The following is a 24431-nucleotide window of genomic DNA, read 5'->3' on the forward strand; positions in this document are numbered from 1 at the left end:
AAGTCATCAGAAAAAAACTGCAATTTACTTCTTCATTTGGTATTTGAAATGCTTGGCTGAATTCTAAGTGGAATGACAAGGCCACACTGATGCACACAGACAATGGTATAAGCAGCAAATATTCAGAAACAGACAACCCTCAACATTCTAATACTGGAAGTCCCAAGACATACAAGGCAGATTGAAAACCACACAGGCTGAGACCCTTGGAACTTTTACAAATATACTGGGGTGGGAGTATGGAAAGGGGGGAGATTTCCACTTTGCTCAACTTCTATGAACTTTCTACAAGATTCAAGCAGCGATTTTGCAGGATGATAACGCAAACACGACAGATGGAATGGATAAATCACTCCCTTCAAAAAGCTACTTACTGAATAAATTTCATATATTCCTTTACGACCCTCATCGCACTCACGACGAACCCAATGTCGATTGAGGTAGGCACATATCCCATTCAATACTTTGCTTGAAAACCTATAATCTTCCCACTGTTGAGTGTAGAATTTCAGCACACTCTCATCCATCAAATCTTCACCATCCTAAGATAACAACAGTTTACCAATACTGTTGGGTAATTTCAAGGTAAAACCAAGGTATGTAAAGGGTGTACAAAACCTACACAATGCAATATATTTATAGGAAACATTGTGCTAATACATCTAGCTCTACACTAATAAAGCACAAAGCCAGTATGAGATTTTGGAATTAAAATGCTGGGGGGAAAAAGGCACAGCATAGACAAAGCTCCAGAAGATACCCCCGTCCCTCCTGTGGGAGAGAGCATGAGGGCACTATTTTAGAATCAAACAACACACTGATGAGTGTGCCAGGTAAAACATGCCAGTGCAATGGTAATGCCTTCAACATGACAACCTCCATAAAATGTGCCACCCATTCCCACTGTTGCTCCTTGGGGAGCTGAAACCAGTGAGTGTGGATAGAGTCTTCCCTAGGAAGAGAAGTAGTAAGGGTAATAAATGAAGCCCCATATTCATGGAAACAGGCATGGCATAATATTTGTTCTACTAAAGAAAAAAAAAATAGGCAAAGAAGATAAAGTTTTAAAATTCAAGTGTTTTTGACAAAAGCAAATTTCAAGATAAGTCCCTTTTTTTTTTTTTTAATTTCTTCCAGTGGCTGCATACACCTCTCCAGGTTTGTTGATACAAGCTTTTCTCAACCCAGCCCCTATTATTTACTACAAGTGCAGATCAATCTCACGTCCCATCTTACCTTAAGGAGATTTGTCAAGTAGTTCTTCAGAAATTCTTTTAGCCGTTTGTACAACTCCAAGCCAACAAACTGAGCACCTCCAGGTGTCTGGCCCTTTTTCGATTTAGAAGGAGGTACTCCAGCTCCCCGTGCTTGATTAGACTGGTGTACACTGGTACAGTAGTTATAAACATGACTGACAGGAGTGTTAAGGAACACATATGCACCGGTGTAAGACATTAAAAATAAAATGAAAAACTAGGTTAATTTCAAGAAGCTAAATTACTTAAAGAACTTAAACATAATACATTACAAGATGCATTAGGGCCATGTCAAAACCAACCAAAGATAAGAAAATGAAGTAATTTTCAGCAGAATTATCTGCAGTAGAAATCTGTAAGACTGCTGAGAGCACTGCAAGTACTGACCCCAATATTAAATTTACTTAACACTTACTTAACAAGATCACCAAGAAAATATAGCAGTGGAATTTGCTGATAAGGTTATTTTCAAGGTTTAAATGGAATTTATTTGATATTGGCCTTCTACAAATATAAGCTTTCATTTGAACTGGAAGAAATTTCAACACTAACCCTCAAGCAACATTCAGTAGTTGAAAACACAGAGAATATTTTTGCATTCTTTCAAAAACAATCCTTTATAAAAGACTTGTCCACTTAACACTGGCAGACAGGGCACAAATCTGGAAAGCAGTAATGGTGAGACATAGATGAATAAATAAAGATTAATAAATAAATAATGGAACACAGTTTTAGGCTACAGGTATAATCCCAGCATTTAAGTGTAAAATCTCAGACTTACGGAATTGCTTAATTAGAAAGGACTTCTAAATTGAGTCAAATCGTTAACTTAGCACCACCACCAAGTCCACCACTAAACCACCTCCCTAATCACTATGTTTATGGGTCTTTTAAATACCTCCAGAGACAGTGATTCCACCAGCTGCTCCTCACAGGACTTGTGCTCTAGACCTGTCACCAGCTCTGTAGCCCTTCTCTGGACACGCGCCAGCACCTTAAAAGTCTTTTGTGTAGCGAGGGGATCAAAAGGGAACACATGATTCAAGCTGCAGCTTCACCAGTGCCAAGCAGAGCGGGACAACCACAGCCCTGCTCCTGCTGGCTCCACTACTGCTGATACAGGCCAGGATGCCTCTGGCCTCCTTGGCCAGTTGGCACACTGCTGGCTCATGTTCAGCCAGAAACCCCAGGTACCTTCCTGCTGGGCAGCTTTTCCAGCCACTCTTCCCTCAGCCTGTAGCGCTGCCTGGGGTTGCTGTGACTGAAGTGCAGGACCCTGCACTTCTCCTAGTTGAACCTCATCCCACTGGCCTTGGCCCAGCCTGTCCATATTCCTCTGCAGAGCCTGCCTACCCTCCAGCAGATCAACACTCTCACTCAACTTGGTGTTCAGTGCAAACTGACTGAGGGTGCACTTGATTCCCTTATCTCAGTCATCAGTGAAGATATTACACAGAACTGGTGCTGGTACTGAGCCCTTGGGGAAGGACATTTGTGACTGGCTGCCTGTTTGTTGCCCGTGCTGCATGCATTGATACAGATGCACTTGAGTTGGCCAACTGAACCCAGGGTGATCCAGGGTGAGAAGCCCTAATTCCTATGCAACCAGGCGATTCTGTGGTTTCTAACACATCAATGACCCTTTTGTCATTGCTGTCACATGGATCTCTATCCCCTACCTCCACTGAAACGGCAGACTGAAGGACCTCACTAGCACACTATCCCTTAAACATTGACGCTGATCCCTGGTTTCATCCCTCTCTCCCTTCAAATCTAGTTTAAAGCTCTCTCAATGAGCCCTGCTATGCAAAGACACTTTCCCCCACTTTGAGACAGGTGTACCCTGTTTGTTGCCAACAGGCCTGGTGTCGTACAAACCAACTCATGATGAAAAAAAAAAAATAAGAAGAAAATCAAAATTCTGTCAATGACACCAGGCTTGGAGCCAAGGTATTGATCTGCCAGCTCTTCCTGTTTCTTCCCTTATCATTCCTTGCAACTGGAAGGAGAGAGGAGAAAAGTACTTGTACTCCTGATCTCCTAACCAGTCATCCCAAGGTCCTGAAGTGTCTCTTGATTACCCTTGAACTTCTTGCTGCAACTTCATCGCTGTCTACCTGAGGACCATACCAGGGTAGGAAGTTTTCTCCTTGCATCTCCTCACACCTTTAATCCAGGCAGCAGACTAAGCAGACTTAGCAGACTACTACTAAGAAGGGGTAGCAATAATTTTTCCTCTTACACTAATACAGCCTGGAACTGTTAATATAACATTTCAAGAAAACACTCACTCTTCTGACCTAAAACATTCAAATATGCAGAATTCTTTCAAAGTAGTAAGTGGAAGTCACGTTGCCCAAAACACTTCAAATAAGAAAGCATCCTGAAAGAAACCACTCCACGTACAAAGAAAAATAAATTAGCTGGGCAGCACCTAAAAGAACTTGATGAGGACTCAGATCTGACAACAAAAATCACCCTTATAACTCACATGGCAAACAATTATCCAACAGGAACAAAGCTACTGAGCGCTCATTCTTCTACAGACAGTCTGAAGGCAGCCTTTTGAACCACATCCCATGTTAGAAAACACTGAATTAACCAAACCAGAAGGTTTAACTTGGTTTTAACTTGTGCTTAACACAGGTGGACCCAGCTTTAACCACCAGACAGGTTTACTCCACAGTTCATCATATATTATGAAATTAATATGTTGCAGAGGGTTGGTTTTTATCTTTCAGAAACTCCAGCACAATGTTGTGGGAGACATCAGCACAACCAAATACCAAGGGAATTATAAACCCCAAATATATGATGCATTACAGTCATTGTGAACAGAGTTGCTTGTAGTAAATAATAAACTCAAGTAAAATAGATTTCTTGTAATTAATTTTAAAAAAGAGCTTCATAGACAAATCATACCCTTAAACTGGGTTTAATGATCAGAGTATCTTGCATGCCACCAGGATCAAGGCTCACAGTCTTCATATCAAACAAAGGAAAGCCTGCTCACAGTCTATATTCAAATATTTGTTCAGAAAGCCATTGCATTCTGTGCAAAGAAGCAATGCCCTTTGCCTAAGATTAACCCTTTCTGAAAATACACAGCATATTTTCATTTCCCATCTTATCTCATCCAGGTGCCAATAACTGAATTTCCCATGGTATCAACCAGTAACATAAAGACTTAATTTGTGTTGAATTGAAGCAACTGAACTTTTAATCAGCTCCTTATTTCTATCAGCCACTGATTTCCTGGACATTAATGACTTCTTCCACCTCCTCATCATTTGTTTGTTCAAATTCCCTGGTACTGTCGCTACTTTTACCATCTACCTTTGACTTTAGAATTCCCTGTTCAAGTGAGGAACACCACACAGCATAAGAATTTTTTTCTAGATACACAACTTTCTTTCCATAAACAAGAAAAGCGGGCTTATCTCACCTTTTGATTTTAAAGGAGTTACTATAAATTTATCTAAAAACTGTGTGTGGAAAACCACTCCATCATGATACAAGAAACTTATGGCTGATTCATAAATACCCAGTTGAGAGACTTGTCTCCTTCTTTCTCTAACTCTCCTATCCCAAGTGGCTTGGGGTAAGCCTAAAAATATGAAGACCATCCAGATGATGGGTAATTCTTGCAGCTTTGAGAGTACTACCTAACAAAAATATTCCTTCTGTTCATCTCTACAAACAATCACAACAATCTTCAGAAAAATGAAAGACCAAGGTTAGAAGGCATAAGCCTTTTTCTAACTCTATACATTTTACAATTAAACTCAGGATTCCTTGTAAAGTAAATACTGAGGGAGACTGAGACTTTTTGTCCATCCCTGACAGTAATCAACCCTGTGCTGAGCAAAAGTAACATCAGTAATGCCCATCTCTCTCTTTTATTCTGGCTTGAGACTTGCTAGCCAAAGGGTTCGAGACAGCACTTTTGAAATTCTCTAATTTAGTTTTTCCATACAAGTCACACTGACGTTAGTTTGCCTGTGCAGAAGGCTGTTTGCAAGTGTAAATAACTCTTTGACATGTTACACCTAAAAGAATGCTCTCTCACACTTTGTTTACAATCTGTGTCCCCATCTGCTAAAGCCAGCCACTGACAGAAAGACTGACATATTCAAAACAACATCAGATTCACGCTGTTACAACAAAGTATATGACAGCCCATCTCAGAATAACAAGGGGAATGCTATGAAAAGAATTCTTGGTTGTAGAAGGCAAAATTAATCCCCTCAATGCTTCGTATGCTGGAAGCCACATACAAACAGCTATTAGGAAACTTTTTTGGGGGGGTTTGCACAATTCTGCGATGCAATTTCCAACTACAGTAAGCAGGGAAGTTAATTCATCAGTAGAATAGTTGGCACCACAGCGAAGCTGTGCTGGTCCCCAAGGTTCTGGTTGCTGAACTTCAGGTTTGTCCCCAGCAGACAAACCATCTATAGGGGGAACAGATCAAGACTGATGTCCTCTAACCTCTATATCTTCCTTACAGTGAAGGAGAAATTACATTTACTTATCTAAATTAAAATTTAAGGTAGAAGACTGTAAGGAAGTTTATAAAATGATTCAGCATTGCGCTGTTCCAGATGAAAAATCTATTTCAGAATGTTATTCTCCTATAAAACTCTTCAAAAAGGGATACAAAAAATTGCCAAAGACAAATTAATTTTACCACCTCAGTCATCAACATAATTTATGCTACTTTTGACTTCCTTGGCTCAGTTTCTAAAGGTGGGCAGAGCAAAGGGGAAAAGAAAATCCCATGCTGCCAAACCATAATGAAATTAAGGGCTTGTATAAGATCATTTCTACAACCCACCCGGAGAGCTTCCTGGGCACCTGCTTTTTTAGTAGCACAAGAGCTCAGGCAAGCCATCAGTCATCTGGACTAGGGAAGTAACCACCACTGCAACTAACTGTTGTCCCTGTCCCCAGATCCTTTGTTGAGCAGATCTGAACTTCTGTGTCCACACAAGGGAAGTGAAACAGGCTCTCTCAGTAACAGTTCCATATATCTTTTGGGCAAGTATGCCATCAAAACACAAGCTTGAGCACGCCGTGCTCAGCTCTAATCCGCTCTCCTCCCCAGAAAAGTACCAAAGTAATCCACACCTTTTTTTTTTTTTTAAATTTCATCCAAGAGTAACTGCAAAAAGAAATTCTATGAGGAAAATTATCAGTTTTTAACTCAACACACAACAGGAAAGGAGTCAGAGTTTACACTGATGGGTGCAGATTATTCAGCTTTGCACGAGTCCTTAGTCTTAAATTTTTTAAAAAGAAAACAGTTCTGCTGAGGTAATAACTGATTCCTCTTTCAGCAGTACAGCTGGGTCCCCACAGTTTTTCCACTTTGCTATGAAAAATTAATATAACTGGAAGAAGTCTGCTTGAGGAACAGATATGTAAAATTAAAGGAACTGAAAGGGAAGCAGAATTAACACAACATAGCACAAAACTGCAGCGCAGAGAGAAACGGCAACAAAGCTTTTTAAAAGGAGGAAGCCCACAACAACAACAACAACAAAAGCTGAATGCTCTAGCAAAATTTCTCTGTCATCACTTCTGGTCTCTTTATTATAAAGATCAGTTTTAGACATAAATTTGCTATTTCACAGGTCTTAAGCAATAATTAACTCTGCGCTCTATGTTCAGTGGCTGGCCTAAGTTGAAATTCATTCCATTTCTGTGAAAAATTTGTATTTTCCTAGATTACACCAAAGGCATGCAAGAACATCATACAGAAAGTTACTGAAAATACTGACACATGACTGCTAAGAGTCATGAAATGTTAAAGTCACGTAGGTGTAAGTCAAACAGATGAAGGAATTTTGCAAAAGGTTTTGAAATGGTAAGATTGTCAAAAAGCAATCAATCTTCAGAACAAGTGTTTTAAACACTCACTTTAGATTTGGGAAGAGCAGCAGTAAAACAAAAAACCCAGAAACCTTCATTCTTTTCATGGAGGTATCAGCAAGAGATTTTATGTACGTTCAGTTCGTCATTCAGTAAGGAAAGGTTAACCCCACAAAACAGTTCAAAGAAAACAAACAAAAAAATTAAGATTCCTTCCCCAACCCTACACATTCACCACTTGTGTTACAAAGCAATTAAGTCTCTAGACTTAATTGATACATCTAAGTATTTAGATTTGATACAATTTCTGTTCAACCATCCCATTTCAGTGGAACCATTTTAATCAGGGAAGGACTGAGGCAGAGAGTGAAAGAGCTATTCCAGCATCAGCTGTGCAGCTACTATGGAAATCCAGGCATAACTCAGCTCAGACACATTTCTACAAGGCTGAGACCAGAGAAACTTCCAGCAAAAGCCATCTGAAGACTAACAGGCAACTTCTTATTTCCCTCTTCATGGTATAAACTCAAAAGAATCACAGAGAAGCACTGAGTCACAAGAAAACCACAAATTTTCAAAGGCAAATGCATAAACAAAGTGTACAGTTTTAATGCCAGGAAATGTAAGATCCACTGTAACTGAGGTTGCTTTTAAATTTAGCTTTCGTTGCATTGACAGAGGTTGGTTTTATACAGAATATTATTGGTTACTATAAAAAGCAAAGTAGAACAGCAAGCGATCGCTGCGGAAGAGGACATAAAAAAGGGAAATGATTGCACTAATAGAAACATATTCTGCCCTTCTTTCAAACTCAAGCTGCAATTTCTGTAAATACACACAAAACCATACAATGATATCTACTTTTCCATGCAAGAAACAGCGTGTTATGTACCCTTCAAACATGTAAACAAATACATTTACTTCTACTTTTGTGTTCCACGCAATCCCTAACTGGCACATGATAAACACTATGAAATAGGGTATTGGATGTAAGCAAGACTAATACTAGCAGACAGCAGAGGCTGCTTTGATGCACCCAAGTGACCTTAAACAATTTGACACTGAAGTGAAAAGATGCCTTAAAGAGAGAAGGTGGAAGTTTCCAAGACTAAAAAAACCCAAACAACAGCATTGCCTTAACACCTCAGTATCTTTTCTGTATAGAAAAAGCACAATAATTTGTTCAGACAAAGAAAACCCCACAAGAACATACCATGCTGCCTGGTAACAACAGATTCGTGTCATTAGAAAATAAAGATTTTCACAGTTTTAAAAGGCATGTGCTGAGTGAAAATCCTACTAAGATACAGGAATTCAAGTGAAAGCCACTAGGAAAAGGACTGCAACACAAGCAGCTACAAATGGATGCCAAAAGAGGGGTTTCATGGTTTTGATTGGGGAACACGTGCTACTGGTGCTGAATCTGTCCAGAGGCAAAAAAATTGCTAACTATATTTACACATTCTATTTTATGAACAGACAGATTATCCTGAGTCATCTGGTATTTTTAAAATGTAAGGATACTACACTTAATTAATGTTTAACACCACATTTTCCTTTACTACTTGCCAATATCTGAGAAAAAAAAAATCCCACTTTATAAAACGATTACAGTAACCTTTTGTGATGTACAATTAGTTACATCTGGTCCAATGGATAACCAGTAACTACCTCTTTGTTAAAGTAAGTAAATAGAGAAATAAAATTGAATCACAATAAGCAAATTTTAAAACAAGGAAAGGATTTCATAGAATAATGAAATATAAAAGAACAGCCTAACCTTAAAATACTTTAAATAATTATTTTTAAAATAATTACTAGTGATGGCTAATAACAGAATAATATAAGAAACACATTTCTAAAATCCAATTTACAGGTGTAAGACTTGAGTAAATTTTAAGTCATAGTAAATTCGTCATTTTACTTCAAATTTTCATGTAAGAGTTATATGATAATTATGCCAAACAAATACTCAAATGTATCACAGGTAATCTTTATGTACACATTAGAAAGACTTTGAAAGCCAATCCGGACACTGCATTTTACATCTTAGTAAAAAAACCACACCACAGTATAGTGGAAAAGATTTTAAGATATCTTCATGTAAATAAAAATCTTATTTGTTCTAAATTAATGGCATTTGGAATCTTTAAAGAGTCTTAGTTTTCTCAATTGAATTTTTTTTAAAATGAGTTTAGGTCAGAAAAGGTAATTTTGGCATTTCAAGTAAAAAGTATATAAAAGAGAAGCACAACACTAATCTTTCCATTCACCCCTCATATCTGAAAATTGGTAAGCTGGACAAAGAAAATAAGTATTTTAGGAAGTTACTAATTTTTTTTGTCTAAGTCACTGTGAAAAAGTATGCTACTTTCATAGTGCAGGAAAGTTTTCTGACAGTTTAGTACCTGGTCTGAGAATCTGCTTAAGATACATAAAACAAGAAAATTAACAAAATTCTTTCATTCTCTCCACTGCAGAGTTTAAATACAAATGTAAGTAAATCTCAATTCATCCTCTCATACCACAAGGCCTCAGGAAAATAAACTGCAGGTTCACCATAAGATTAGTCTGAAAAACAAGCAGCACCTTCTGGAAAAAAAAAAAAAAAGGTGAAAATAACACAAGATGTGTGATTTTATCATTGCCAGGTGAAGTTAAGAAGAGGTGGCCACAAAGACAAGTGACTTACAGCAATATAAATGAGTAAGTTGAGAAAGAATAATTCTAGTACACAAAGTAATAGGTCTCCAACTAACAATTCAAAAAAGAAACTGGCAACTTGCTACACACAAGCACAGTCCTCTCTTGGGTAGTCTAACTGAAGTTTCCTCCAAATAGACTAAATGCTGCTGAGAGATGTTCTGTCGACATATACTGCTCTAACACTGACTTTTATAAGCTAGTCCTGTGGCTCACAGCCTACAAACTAACTGTCACTAAACGAGAAATAGGGTAAACAGGTCCTTCCCTCACAACATTAGTAGTGCTGTTAGATCTCCTGTTCTGAGGAATCTAGTTAATTTTATTGACTACTTCTCTTTTCTGCACGAAGTCAATGTTTGGCATGTAATTCTACGCTAGCTTGTAATACAGGCTGTCAGATGATGTTAGTTACTGCTGTAGGAGCTACTCGACACTTCAGTAGCTCCTAAAAATTACTTGATACCTGGGTAAGGAGCAGAAAGGCAACCAGATTTAATTTTCAAGAATTTCATATATGGGGAAAAAAGCCCAAACACCAGAACAACAAAACACACAAGAAAGAAACAGATGATCATCTGATCTGACAAAAAAACTGACAAAAAAATCCCCCACGTCCTGTAATCAAAAGCACAAATAAATTTTTAATTAGAAAAAGGAGGGATTGTAACCACCATTGAGAGGAAAGATTTTTGGTTCATCTCGGTATTCTCAGATCTAGAAAAGCCCTGGAATAATCAACCTCTTTCTTGTCCCATTGAAATGAAGGGAGAAAAATCCCTAAGTACAAGTTCTGGCCTGTACTCATAGATTGACTCTAGTGTCTCACAAAAAGAGACACTGAATAAAGAAAATGAGTGCAGGTTTGATGGAGATATAAACATTTGGTATTGCATAACTATTCTAATTCTTCTCTAGATGTACTTGACCACAGCAAAATAAAACCTTCTACATCTCCAATCAAATTTGACTGAAAAATCAATAGCAGATGCAGGATTAAAGGCAGGTTTGCTTGTGCATGGTTCTCCTCCTCTTATAAATTAGAGGGATGAAATGGAATCCATTTCAGGAGCAATACCTTGACAAAAAAAAAAAAATGGCAAAAATGGGGGATGAGAAGGGAGGAAAAGGACAAAAGAGGATGAGGAAAGACTAAACTGCCCTCTGCACATGATCTAGCATCCTTTAAGTAGGGCTGATCTTCAGACCAATTACAGCAACAGCTGAAACTCATCTGCATCTGTTCTGCTTTCCAAACTAAGCTGTTTGATAGGCAGAGCTTCCTGAAATAAAAGTCCATCAATCCACTAGACTTGCTGTACACAAAGACTGAGCAAATATGTTACAGTTACTGCATTTGAAGGGAGGGTAATCTTTTAAGCACAACTTTTGAACATGTGCACATGGTATAGGATGCAAAATGCATTGTTACCTTCATAGTAGATGAAAACCTCAGCCTAACCAGTGTTAAATATTCTGAGTTATCAAACTATAATATTAATCCACAAATCAAACTTGAACAACAACAAAATTATCCACTAAATAAATTCACTTATGAAAGGAACAAAAACAGTCCTTAGTTTCAAACCAAATAACTCCTTGAAGAAGCAACAGGAAGAAAATGAGTGGTTGACAGTATCCCTTTTACAGCTTCATTCCAAGAATATTTGAGAACACTAGAAGAGGAAAAGGCCAGAGTTTTAACATTATAATTGAACCTAGTCTTCAGCTGCCCTGCTTAACAGACCTCACAAACAAGGATATAATAAAGGCACTCGGAAGAAAAATCTCTCTCAGAGGTTCTACCACATGACAAATTTCTATCAGACATTAAATTGGTTTCACTGAGTCAAGAACAATGTTGAACCTAGCGTTGAAAGAAATCATTAATTTTAAGTCTTATTAAAATGTCTGACCCGAAACAAATGTTATTACATCTTTCCATCACTATTAAAGAAGTATCCTAGAAACACACATCAGACTGCTCAGGGTTTTTCCCACCATCTCCGGGAGCATGGATTCTGCAGGCACAGATGGGTAAGCTTACACACTGATGCTGAGATTGCATGTACAGAAAAACCTTTCTACTTCCTTAGAAAGTCCAGGGAACTACCAAATTGATTGCCTTATAGCCTTCAAGCTCCTCCTTCTTTTATAAAAAGTTCTGTCCTTTCAAAAAATTAACACAAACTAAAATTTTATATGCTGCACTTCCAGATCAGTGCCAACAACAGCTTCAGACGTTAGTTTATGAATCAGAACAATAATCTTGTTAAAATAAAGCAACCCTAAGATAAGGAATAATAGCAGAATTACTTAAAGGAAGATAGGAAATGTATTCAGTCATCACTTCTTCTATCATATGTCTACACACTTTGCTGTACCACCACCTTCTTAAGCAGTACTTACTCTACAGAGCGATGCAAGGCTATGAGAGTCAATGCAGAATAACAGATGCAAAACAAAGGTGGTTTCTCACCAAATCCCTTTACATGCCACTGTAGAGGTGGAATATAAAAGAATTTCTCATTTCCTTAATAAAGTCCTTAAGCCAAACACTGAAGCTGTAATATAGCACACGACACATGTATTCTTCAAATTAGTTTTAAAATATCCTTATGCATGATCTGGAAAAAAAAAAAAAAAAATCCTCCTACAATCTTCCAGCACACTCATACAAGGATGCTAACCCCCCTCTTATCTTCTCTCTAAAGATAAATCCACTGGACACATTATAAAATCAACTCAAGAGTAAAGTATTACTTTGAGGATGACATTTGAAAAATTTTTCAGGTAACTGGACATTATTACCACTAAGATCTGAAGCATAATGCGAGAGACTAACATACAAAGGAAAAAGAATTTCTGTTTTCTTTGTGTGTATTGTGGACTCAAAATTACACCTATTCATAAAATCACTTTGAACATCTGCTCTATCAAAAATAATAGTAATCAAACTCGCAATACAGAGGTAGCCATAATAATTACGGAAGCCAGTTTTCCAAATAACAGAATGTTCCTGCTTATTTGCCAGTAATATTAAATAGAAAAGGCCAATCTTCAAAATAAAAATAAGTATTCTTAAAAGCCATTAAGTCCAGTGGTTATGAAGCAATTTTAAGTTTTGAAAAGTAAAAAGCTATCCCTAATCTACTAACAGGGAAAGTAATAACTGCCACAGGCATTAGGATACGTGTAGAGTTCCATGTATCTGGATTTCGCCATACTTTGTCTGGTGTAAACCTGTTGAATTCCAGCTCTAAGGTCATCCCATATCTGGTCAAGACCAATCTGTTTAAGTCCATGCGGGTTCTGACTCCTATTCGATGACATTTTGTATTTCCTGTAAAGTCTTCCAGTGCAGCAGCCTCAGATCTGGTTATTCCTCCATCAGAATCACAAGTCAAGTAACATTCTAAACTCAGTTGCAGCAACTCAGCGAGATACTCTTTACATGCAAAAAGCGATTTTTCCCAGGAAGATAACCTGCAAAAGGAAAAGAAAATATACACCTTATATGACATTCTGAATTCATTCACACAAAGGATACAAAAATCATTATTTCATTGAAACACTGTCTATTACATAGATGAGAAACCCATGATGAGATAGATCTGAAATACCAAAACCAAGGAACATAATCTTGCAATTCAGCAATCCACTACAAAATGGGACAGTTAGTGCCCAGAGCTGCCCAAAGGCACTTAGGTCAGTGCAGCTGACAAAAAAATCCTAACGCTAGTAACAAGACATAACAGCAAAAATCTTTCCAAGCTGCAGACACCACCTTTTCAAGAAGTGTCTCCTCCCCATACAACAGTAAAACTCCAGTATTTCCAGCTCCGGGTTCCGTGGTAGCTCACTGTTTAACAAACATCCTAATGGTTATCAAAGATTAACCAGAAGATAATACAAAGAACTTCTTACAAGAAAGAAAGAGTTATCAGCAACGCTTCCAGACTTGAGATTCTATTGCAGGTAACCTGAAAGTCCAAGTTATTTTGGAAACAGAGAATTTTTCTATTGGTAAACACATGCTTATATTGATTACTTTGCTAAGTAAGAGAACATCACTTCCTTCATGTAATTTTAACAGCAAGAGAACACGCAGTCAAAAGTGGTGGGAAGAAGGAACTACTAATGGAAGTACACAGAATAAATACTGTGTGAACTGTGAATGAAAGAATCAGAAACTAAGAAAATGCACTACTGCCATGAGTCTTAAGTGCCCACAGTTTGGGACATAGTGAAAAGACAATTATCAGTTCATCACCCTCATGAAATAACAAGGCATGAAATAACAAGGCAGAAAAAAAACCAAGGCTGGAGAGGATGACTGAAAACATCAAGTAGAGAAGATACATTTTTACGCAAGTTCCATAAAAATATTTTTCCAATAACATGGAATCATGTCTTTTCCACCAAAGCGACAAAATTAAGATACAAAAAAATAACAAGGATGGTAGTGCAATTAAAAAAATTAGCCCAAAAATAAGAGTTTTAATAAGTCAGGACCAACTTAACCTTACTGCAGCCTTTCCATTTATATATTAGTGCTTACAAAGAAGATGAAGACTTTTTACCAGCGACTGTAGTGACAGGACTAAGGTCCATGGTTCTAAATTAAAAGAGGGTAGATTTAGACTGGATAGAAGGAAAAAATTCTTGACTGTGAGGGTCATGGTGAGACTCTGAAACAGGTTGCCCAGAGAAGCTGTGGATGCCCCGCCCTACCAGTGTTCAAGGCTGAACTGGATGGGACTTTGAGTAACCTGATCTAATGGAATGTGTCCCCGCCCAAGGCAAGGAGACTGGACTAGATGATCTTTAGAAGTCCCTTCCAGCCCAAACCGTCCTGTTATTCTGTACCCTAGAGCCCACTGACTGAAATACTCAGAATACTACAAAAGTTGATGTTTTTCCGTTCTTCTACAGACAATATAGCTTTACGATAAACCTGTCATCAAAGGCTGACATGAACATTTCCATAATTTCAAAGATAGTATAGGTCAAGACTAGATAAATCCTATTATTTGTTTTTGGCTTCTGACAGCAGAATATAAAGATATTCCTTCAGGATCTACTGTAAGTCAGAGGTGCTTTCTCACATCCACTTCTAGGCTATTATATGTTCCACTCTAGGTTTCACAGAGTTCTGAAGATTAAGTATTATATTACACCCTCCCTGAACCCCACCCAATTATTTGTAATTCTCTTCTGCCTTTTCTCCTGGACCCTAAAAAGACCAGCTAAGATTTAGACATTTCTTCATGTTTTTCAGCCAATGACTGTGTTACTACAGTAACACAGAAATTATCACTCCTTATAGTCCTTTACTTTCCCATTACCTGTAAGCATTTAAATCTCTAGCTCTAAGTAGATACACCGAGAAATATTTTCATTATGTCAGTGTCAGCAACAAGTACTGTCTCATTTTAATCTGACATGCAACTGCTTATGTAGCTAATTTTGCTTTTTATATGGGTAACAATTACTCAGAGAATTAGGTGGAAAAACAAGAATTCAATCAATGTATATCTTAGAAAACACACACCTAAAAGTCAACCCTGCTGTTTTCCTTCTGTAATTACAGCAAACTCTTTATTAAAGAAGACGAGAATAATGCATGATAATGCTGAAGTGTAAACTAGATCATACCTTGTTTGTTTTTAACTTCTTTAATTTCTGGAAATCGAACCTGCTGTGGTAACTAACGATGAAGGACTTTCATGACTGAGAAATGAAAGCCAGGAAGAACAAAGGTCCAGGAGTGGCCACTCACCTCCACTACAGGAAATACTCTGTGCATATTACACACCCACAATCTTGGACTATGATCACAAGTCAGCATTGCAATGCAAAGCCAAGAAAATTAATTAAATGTCCACAATCCAGGAGAGCAGAAACTTTTGGATTCCTTAAAAATGGTACTATCTGAACTCTCCACAGTTACGAATCTGCAATTCTTCCGTGAATGTGTGCAAAAATTAACTCACCACTTCTCTCTCATCAATCTGCCAAAAGCAAGCAGCCTAGAGTTAGAGTGCATTTTCGTAAAAACATTTTGGCGTACCTAACACAAAACACTTCACTGCTGTGTAAAAGTTTGTAACAAAAGGCCAACCCCTTGCCAGCTAGCAGAAAGCATAGCCAGCAGAATGACAGCACCATCTCACTTCTTAGGCTCATATAATTTACCTCTTCCAGTTAATTATACTAGTTATTACAAATAGGAAATAGAGCAATAGATGAAGCTACTATTAATTTTTTTGCAGATTTTTTCATGTGCAGAAAAATAGTAAGGTAATTATTGATATATTAGCTTAACAGGAGTAAAGTTTCAAGACATAGGAACACTTTGACTACAAAAGCATATTTATGAACGCAACTATTTGTACTTAGTGGTTAAACTAAGTTATGATATTAAATGTATAGAAAGAGAAGGGGTAAAACAAGGTTATGTAACTCAGCATTTTTATTATTATTATACACAAACACCCCGTGAAAATCTGAAATTGTATTTAATGTGAAAAGTGCTAGTTTTGTGAATCACACACACAAAAAAACCCTTTCCTAGGCAAACAATTCTTGAAGGTCAAATCTGGTCCACAGCAGTAACACTGCAGCTCTTCACCCAACATCCCAAAGGCTAAATTTAAAAGGAGGGAGAAAGAATTCGTAAGTCCAATTTCTCAGTGCCCAGGCTGTGCACAACTGCCAAGAGCACGGCGAAATTGCTACAGGTGAACTCAAACCTCATCATTAGGTCGTAACTTTTACATCAGCGGGATCTCTTGCCTTGCCAAGTGCTGTTGGCAGGACTTCTGTACAAGTTGGTCTTGAACTGACCATCACCGTGCTTTCTTGCCCAAACAGATGAGACTTTTTGCTGACTTGCTTCAAGGATAAGACCACCTGCCCAAGTTGCAACATTCCCTCTGCAGCTTTGGAGCTGAGAACCCAGATTTCATTAGAGCTTCAGGTCAACTATATTTATATGAAAAAAATTACCCCAGAGTTTCCAGACAATATGTACACAGTGTGATGCAGCGTTCAACACCATTCAATCTTTCAATTCTGCATCCAAGTACTGCAATTAAAACAGTCAAACAAAACAAAAGGAGGCAACACTTCTGCCAAAACTTTAGAACAGCCTCGAAGGACTGAAGAAAATGTTATTCCCTCTTTTTCATTACTTGGGGATACACATCATGACAAGCGTCATATGCAAGGAAACACATTGTGGTTTTGTTTTCACTGATAATCTAGTAATAGAGGATTTTTTTAGGTATCCCCTCTGAGGAAAATGATGTGTATGCTAGAAGAGGTCTTTAGGAAAATGCCAAAGTTAACCCTTTTATCTACAAAACATAATAAACCCCACTAGATTTACAGCATCTCAGGCCATCTGCTGAAATGAGTATCTCATTTTTATGTCCTAACACAACACAACTTTCAGCTTCACTGCTCCAAGGCCTATCTATGCATTACCTGCTGTTCTCCCACAACGCCTTATTTCTAAACTACAGATTTCAAGATAGATTACTTCAATAATTACAGATAGAATTTGAACTTGTCAGCTTCTTGGCCCAGGAAGAACTTACAGGTCCAGAGCAAGGTTTCCCAGCTGACCCAAGAGCCCAGATATCATTTTTTTAAAGACACAGAGAGGAACAGATCCTAGACCTGGTAATTTCCAAGTATTTTATCTCCTGTCTAATTTCAGACGTGAGGAAAACATTCTTGTCATGTCTAATAGCATGAGCTAAGGTGACCAGATTTAATCATACTAAAAACAAACACATTAGAGAAGGGAAGCAAGTTTCACTAATAAGCTATGGTGGAATGAATGTCATTAAAAATAAGTTCAAAGACCTTTAGTGTTATGAAGTTTCCAAAGTTTACAGGCATGTGTAAAAAGTCAGAATTTAATCTCTCTACACTGCCTCAAATTTATTTTCTAAAACTGAATGCAAGTTTCTCAGTAACAAAAATAGAGAACTAGTTCACTTGAACAATGAGTGAAGGTTGGTATCTTTTGTAAAAACTGGGGCAGTGAACCATGTTCACTTTAATGGTTGCTAAAAGCAAAAATATCATCCTTCTGTGCTGAAAGAATAAAGCATAACGAACGTTTAATCTTTGGTTTCAAAAGACAAGAAAAAGGAGTAAGTTTAATACAGTCATACCCTTAAAAATGCAGCATGAAATTCCTCTTGCCAAACTCTTTCCTCCCCATTTTTCCAGCCTGACTCCTCTAACTTACTCTATCCTGCTCTCTTGTTGCTGTATTTCAGCAAGTCTGATCCAGAAATCCAAGAGATGCTCCCATGTTTAGGAAACGGCAACAATCAATAAAGTTCCCCACCAGCTTTACTCTCCTCAAAGTCTCTGCTACCACTACACTGGGCCAAGGCAAGTACTCAGGTGACCCAAGATATTCAACACTGATTGAATGCTGTATGACACAAGCATACAAGTATTTTCAAAAAACTAATACAGAAGCACATTGAACAAAACCTCTGGTCTAGCACAAACTGTTTGCTTATTCTTGTATTACTTTAAAAACAACTTAAGATACTGAGTGCTCATTTATACTCTAGCTCACACAAATTTCAAAATGGCTATAGCTGAAGTGACCCTTAAGTATTACCACATCAAAATATTTGGTACATTTTTGCCTTAAAATAAGCATCCAAAGGCAGATTTATTGTCTTCAGCTTTAGCCTTGAAACAAAACATACCAAAAAATAAACCAAACCCCTCTCCTCTTGGAAATTTTTTCCAGGTTAAAAAATTACCTCTTGATTCCTGAAGGACTCCTCCATTCCAGCACATATTTGTTTGATGGAGCAGAAAGAGACATGAGAAGTAATTCTATTTTGTCCCTGTAATCACTTGCACTCACAATTTAGGATTTCAAAGACACTTTTCATATCCATATACCTGCCAATTACTTTTGTGTTTACTTGACTCCAGCTGAGGTTACCATTATGAGCTCAAAATTGTAACAGTTTAGTTGGGCCCTGGTCCTGCATGCAACACTATTTAGCACTCACATTTCTGTCCAGAAGTGTTTTAGGTCACTAAATATAAATAAAATAATATAAACTAGACAGACAGTTTATGCATGTGACACAATCCTTAAAGCAAGACTAGGAGAAAGTGTAACATCCTTAGCACTTCACATGTTACAAATGTGTAATTAATCAACATTTGGAGAATCTGCCTGAAGCAGACATTTTCACTGTGCCCCAGCAAAATGACACAACTACTGTAAAAAAAAATGGTTATTCTAGAAATCACATCAGTTCCAGAAGAGAAATATTAGAATCTTTTCTCACTTTTCAATAAAGATATTTAAGAGACAAATTATGAAAATTACAATCTTCAGTTCCTCTGTATTATTACAAAATACTGATTCACATATAGTGTGAAAAGCTTTAGCTCATTTTATTTTCAAGAGAGTTAAATTCAATTCATTATGAGAAAAAGGCAGAGATGTATGCATGCATACACTTCTCCCTTCCAAAAGTTGTCTGCACATTCTGTGCAGCATTAAAAAAATAATAATTTAGAGTAGAAGCAAGTATATTTAATTTGCCAGTAATTTAAGACCACATCATGTAAATTTGTGTAAATTTTGAGCAGTTGCTACTGTCCCTTCCAAAAGACAACTTAATTTAGGGCTCCAGTGTTCTCCCCACACCCCCTCCTGTATTAGTTTTAGCTCTGATCAGTGGTATCTAAAGCACTCTAAGGAATACACTCCTATATTACTTCATGTGCCAATTACTTCACAGTTGCCAGTTGAAAAGATAAAACAAAAGCCTGGACATGTTTCTCACAGCTAGAAAGACACTTAAATTCACTTTTATTTTAAAATTTAAACACAATATACGGAAGTAACTTGGAGTTGAAGTTTTCACACTTGTATCATTTACTTAAACTACGCATGATTATGTTCACTAAAAGCCTTTTTAAATGACATGGTTTTAATCTGCATGCCTGACTACAAAGACTTTTCCAAAACATCAATTACTATTCCTCAGAAGAGCACCAAGAAACGTAGAGTTTTTCACTTCTCTTTGCATACTCCTTTATTATCTCTTTAACATTCTTCCTTAATTTCTTCCTTTACCCTTGTTTTCCTTGACCAAACAATTCCTGCAGCTTTTGACAGATATCTCACTACAGTAATGCAATAGCTAACAAAAAAAAAAGCCCAAAACCCACCAAAGCCCAATATGCACATGCTGCCTTATAAACAAAGGCTAGATCTAGACTAGACAAGGTTTGCTGTTGTATTCTGTAAAAGAAAACTCTCCCTTCTGCAGTTGGCGCCAAAGTAAATGTTGGTCAATATTAACAATCCCCTCAGCTTTAAAAGTTTCACAGTAGTCCTACCACATCAACTTCAAAAACGGGGTAAGGGACTACATACCTAACTATACAGACAAAACTTTTCAAGTTTTGCTTGGCCATCTTTAAGAGAGCTCACTTCGTCATTGATGAAGTAATCCTTACATACAAAGTTTTTAGAATACTCCTAAACTGAAATGTCCTTTCTAACCTAAGGGCTCCCATACTCCTCTGCTACAAACAGCATGCAGGCCCTGCAGTGCTTTTTAACTCAGCCTGCAGTAGTAATAAGCTTCGCACCTTCTTAAAACACTGATCATGCTCAGCTTTTGCATCTCAGAAAAAGGAAGGCTGCAGATTAGGAAAAGAGCAACACCATGCAAAGAGAATGAAGTCAAGACACGAGTGTACTGAAAAGAAGGAAGAAAGGTTTACCTAAGTTTACTGGGGTTATGTGGCCAGGTTTTGGTAGCAGGGGAACCACAGTGGGGGCTTTTGTGAGAAGCTGGGAGAAGATTCCTCCATATCTCACAGAGCCAATGCCAGCCAGCTCCAGGACTGACCCTCCACTGGCCAAAGCCAAGCCAATCAGAGATGGCAGTAACACCTCTGGGATAACATATTTTAGAAGTATATGCACTCAGAGAAAAAAAAGGAGTGAGAGTATGTGAGTGGAACAACTCTGCAGACACCAAGGTCAGTGGAGAAGGAGGGGAAGGAGGTGCTCCAGCTGCTGGAGCAGAGGTTCCCCTGCAGCCTGTGGGTGCAGACCATGGTGAGGCAGCTGTGCCCCTGAAGCCCATGGAGGAGTGCCGAGATCCACCAACAGCCCCTGGAGGAGCCCCACACAGGAGCAGGTGGGTGCCTGGAGGCTGTGACCCCATGGGAATTCCATGCTGGAGCAGGCTCCTGGCAGGGACCTGTGGACCCGTGTAGAGAGGAGCTCATGCTGGTTTCCCAGTGGGACTTGTGACCCTGTGGATGACACATGGGAGCAGGCTGTGCTTGAAGGACTGCACCCCATGGAAAGGGACCCATGCTGTTAGTGAAGCACTGTAGCCTGTGGCAAGGATTCACAATGGAGAAGTCTGTGGAGAACTGTCTGCTGTTGGAGGGATCCCACGCCTGAGCAGATGAAGGACTCCCCTCCCTGAGCAGTGGCAGAAACAGCCTGTGGTGAACTGACCATAACCCCCATTCTCCACCTCCTTTCGCTGCTCTGGGGGAGGAGGTAGAACCCGGGAAGGAGGGAGGAATGGGGGGAAAGCGTTTTCAGGATTTGTTTTACTTCTCAAACCTGCTCTGATTTTGATTAGTAATAAACTCAATTAATTTGCCCAAGTCTAGTCTGTTTTGCCAGTGACGGTAATCGATGACAGATCTGTCCCTGTCCTTGTTTCAACTCACCAGCTTTTCATTGTATTTTCCCTCCCCTGCTCACTTGTGAAGGGGAGTAATGGAGTGGCTTTGGTGGGTGCCTGGCACCCAGCCAGGGTTAAACCACCACAATAAAACAAAGGGCCTTGTGTATTCCCATTCTCTCTCTGGCTCAAATGATATATGTAATACAACCTGCATAAAACCCCAAATGAAACAAGCAAATAGAAAAGCAAACAACAAAACCCAAATAAGCATAAACCCTGAAGGACAATGCACATAAAGATACACTTCTTGAACCAGTCAGGAAGACGCAGAAAATGAAAATGAGGGAGGACAACCCACAAAAACTCAAAGCTAGATACCCAACATGCCAAGCAGAAGACAGAATAATACACCTTGTTTTCTCAGAAAGGGGGGGGAGGGGAAATAAAAATAAAAAAAAAAAAGAGCGGCAGGAAGCCAGTGTAGAACCCTTAATGATCCTGCAAGGACTACTCTTACACGTAATTGCTTTCCCAAAAGCTCTTACCAGACATCAAACCTTTAACTAAATCCAACTTAATAAGCTAAAACACCATGATCCTACTGATCCCCACCAAGAAAACCCTGGTATGTCTTACAGTTTGCTTCAGACATAACATGACCTTCACCAGAACCCACAGGACCTCTGAACTACAACACAAATCCCCCACCATTTCAACAGCACTCAATGCACCACAACATACACTTTCATACTGACCTGTTAAGACACAAACAGGAATTTTCACCTGCAAAAATATTCTCCCATGCTCTTGGTAGGTAGCAGTTCTTATCAATAATCTTAAACCCACATTAACATACTGCGAACAAGCATAAAACAATTCTGGCTGGAATCTCTTCCCAACAGCTTGCTAATTTTACCACATCTTCCATCTTATTACTTTCGCAAGAGCTCAACTGATCAAGGCGTTGCAGTTTGCCACTTCAATTTATAAATAAAGATGATGGTCACACCAATTCATCTTGCAACCAGTCTGATATTTTCAGACACTCAAATATACCACAATAGCACAGCTTAAATACTGAAGAGCTTCCTCCTATATTCACCTTCATACTCACGTTTCACTAGACTGCAACTAGCAAGGACTGCTGCAGTTACTCACATTCATTTCCAAAATAATTTTCTTATTTTTCTCTTAAATCAGGTCCACATTAAGTACACAGATATATGTGCACTTAGTGATTTTGAGTCCTACTATGGTGTAATGCTGCAACCACTGCTAGGAATGAACAGTACAGTTCTCACATATTCATTCCAGATGCCTAAATACTGACAAGGCACAAGTACTCACTTTCACAGCCAGAGCAAAAAAGAATGAGAACTTTCTCATTAAAGTCTCAAAAGGGATTCGTAGGTAATTTCTATGCTTCAACCACGCAATCTGAATTGTAACAGCCCTAACTTTCAGCAAAGACCTTATACTTCACAAAATGTTAGCTCTGCTTAAATTCAGTATCATTTTCACCAAACTTTTAATCAGTTTTGACCTCTAATGATTGCAACAGCCACCTCTGGTACAGAAGTGAAAAACTTTGACTTAATTTTGTAAAAGTTAAAATTGACACACATCCCTAGCAGCCACATTTAAATTCTCCTTCTTGTTGATTAAGCTTGCACCATTAAGTTTTAAAGCTAAGCCTGCATCAGAATCTAATAAAATCCATTTAATTACTTAAGGATACCCATTTTGATTTTATACTACCCCTATTAGCGACGGCACCCTAGCAAAGACCCACTTTCAGAGATAACAAAACTATTCCAAAGTTATCTCTGAAAAAAGGACAGTAAGAGAATAGTCTGTTTTCTTAAGAAAATGCAAGCATTCTAAAAAAGCATTTTGAATTGTACAGTGGAAAGTTTATCCCTTGGCTACCAAAAAGCAAGTAGAGCATTTCCCTGTGAAATAATTACCTTGAAAAGCAAGATGGAAACACTAAGAGCTAATAAAACAGTATATTTCCTATAACCCTCCTTTTTCCCCTAATTCAGTCCTCCAAACTTTAGACGAAACTTTCAGGTGACAATCTCCACTGCTGTGAGGCCAGAGGAGCTTGCAAATTTACATATGAAATTGAGTTTAAATTACAGAGCAAAACAGGGTGAACTAAGGTCACACCAGCAGCCTTAGTTCTGAACTCTAATCCACATTAAGATATTGTCCAAACTTAAACACACAGAGCAACAAAGAGCAAAGTTACATCGGATGCAAAATAAAAATACAAACAAGAAGTTTCTGAGCTCAGTTACAGTTGAAATTGCATTACTAATAACCCAAATTCTTGTAGATCCTTGCTGTAAGTTTAAAAAATAACTTTTGTCTACCTTGTACATTAATGAATCGAATACATCCGGGTCCCAGTATCTCAAAAAATGGGAAAAGAGATGCGTGTGTGCGTCGTCAAAAGATAAGTACACTACCAGAGCAGAGTGAGGAGCTGCCCACACTGCAAAGACTTTCCATCATCATGATCCTCACCATCATATGTGTAAATAAAATTTCCATTTCTCCTTCACAGTAACACCAAACTTGAGACATACAGCAGCATTAACCAGAGCAAACCTACTGAAATCCAAAGACAAGGAGCATTTTGTATCACCTAATTTTTCTAATTTTAAGAAAAACAGAAGTCAACGGTATCGAACCGATATTCAAATCTAGTGGTAACAAAGACATCAGAGAAAATGTATTTGACCCTTTATTCTTAGTACTGATGTCAAGCAATGCCTTGTCCCTCTTACAGCAGTGAACCTTTTGACTCCAAAACCAGAACAATCAAAAGGGTAAGAAAAGGAAACAATATACATTTTTTTCCCAG

At 38.2% G+C, this 24431-nt stretch overlaps 1 protein-coding gene across 1 annotated transcript in view; it reads right to left on the minus strand.

The window, feature by feature from the left end:
- CUL1 (cullin 1) overlaps window positions 1–24431 on the minus strand; it is a 51440-nt gene that overhangs the window by 22176 nt on the left and 4833 nt on the right. Inside the window, exons 2-4 of the mRNA XM_027896435.1 lie at window positions 13027–13319; window positions 1237–1411; window positions 375–542 (exon numbers count right to left, since the gene is read on the minus strand). Of these exons, the coding sequence (XP_027752236.1) occupies window positions 375–542; window positions 1237–1411; window positions 13027–13166 (483 nt within the window). The 5' untranslated portion in view covers window positions 13167–13319. The remainder of the gene's footprint in view (window positions 1–374; window positions 543–1236; window positions 1412–13026; window positions 13320–24431) is intronic.

Source organism: Empidonax traillii, unplaced genomic scaffold (assembly GCF_003031625.1).
Source record: "Empidonax traillii isolate 1590-97213 ecotype Southwest subspecies unplaced genomic scaffold, ASM303162v1 scaffold496:size689020, whole genome shotgun sequence".
Classification (NCBI taxonomy): Eukaryota; Metazoa; Chordata; class Aves; order Passeriformes; family Tyrannidae; genus Empidonax; species Empidonax traillii.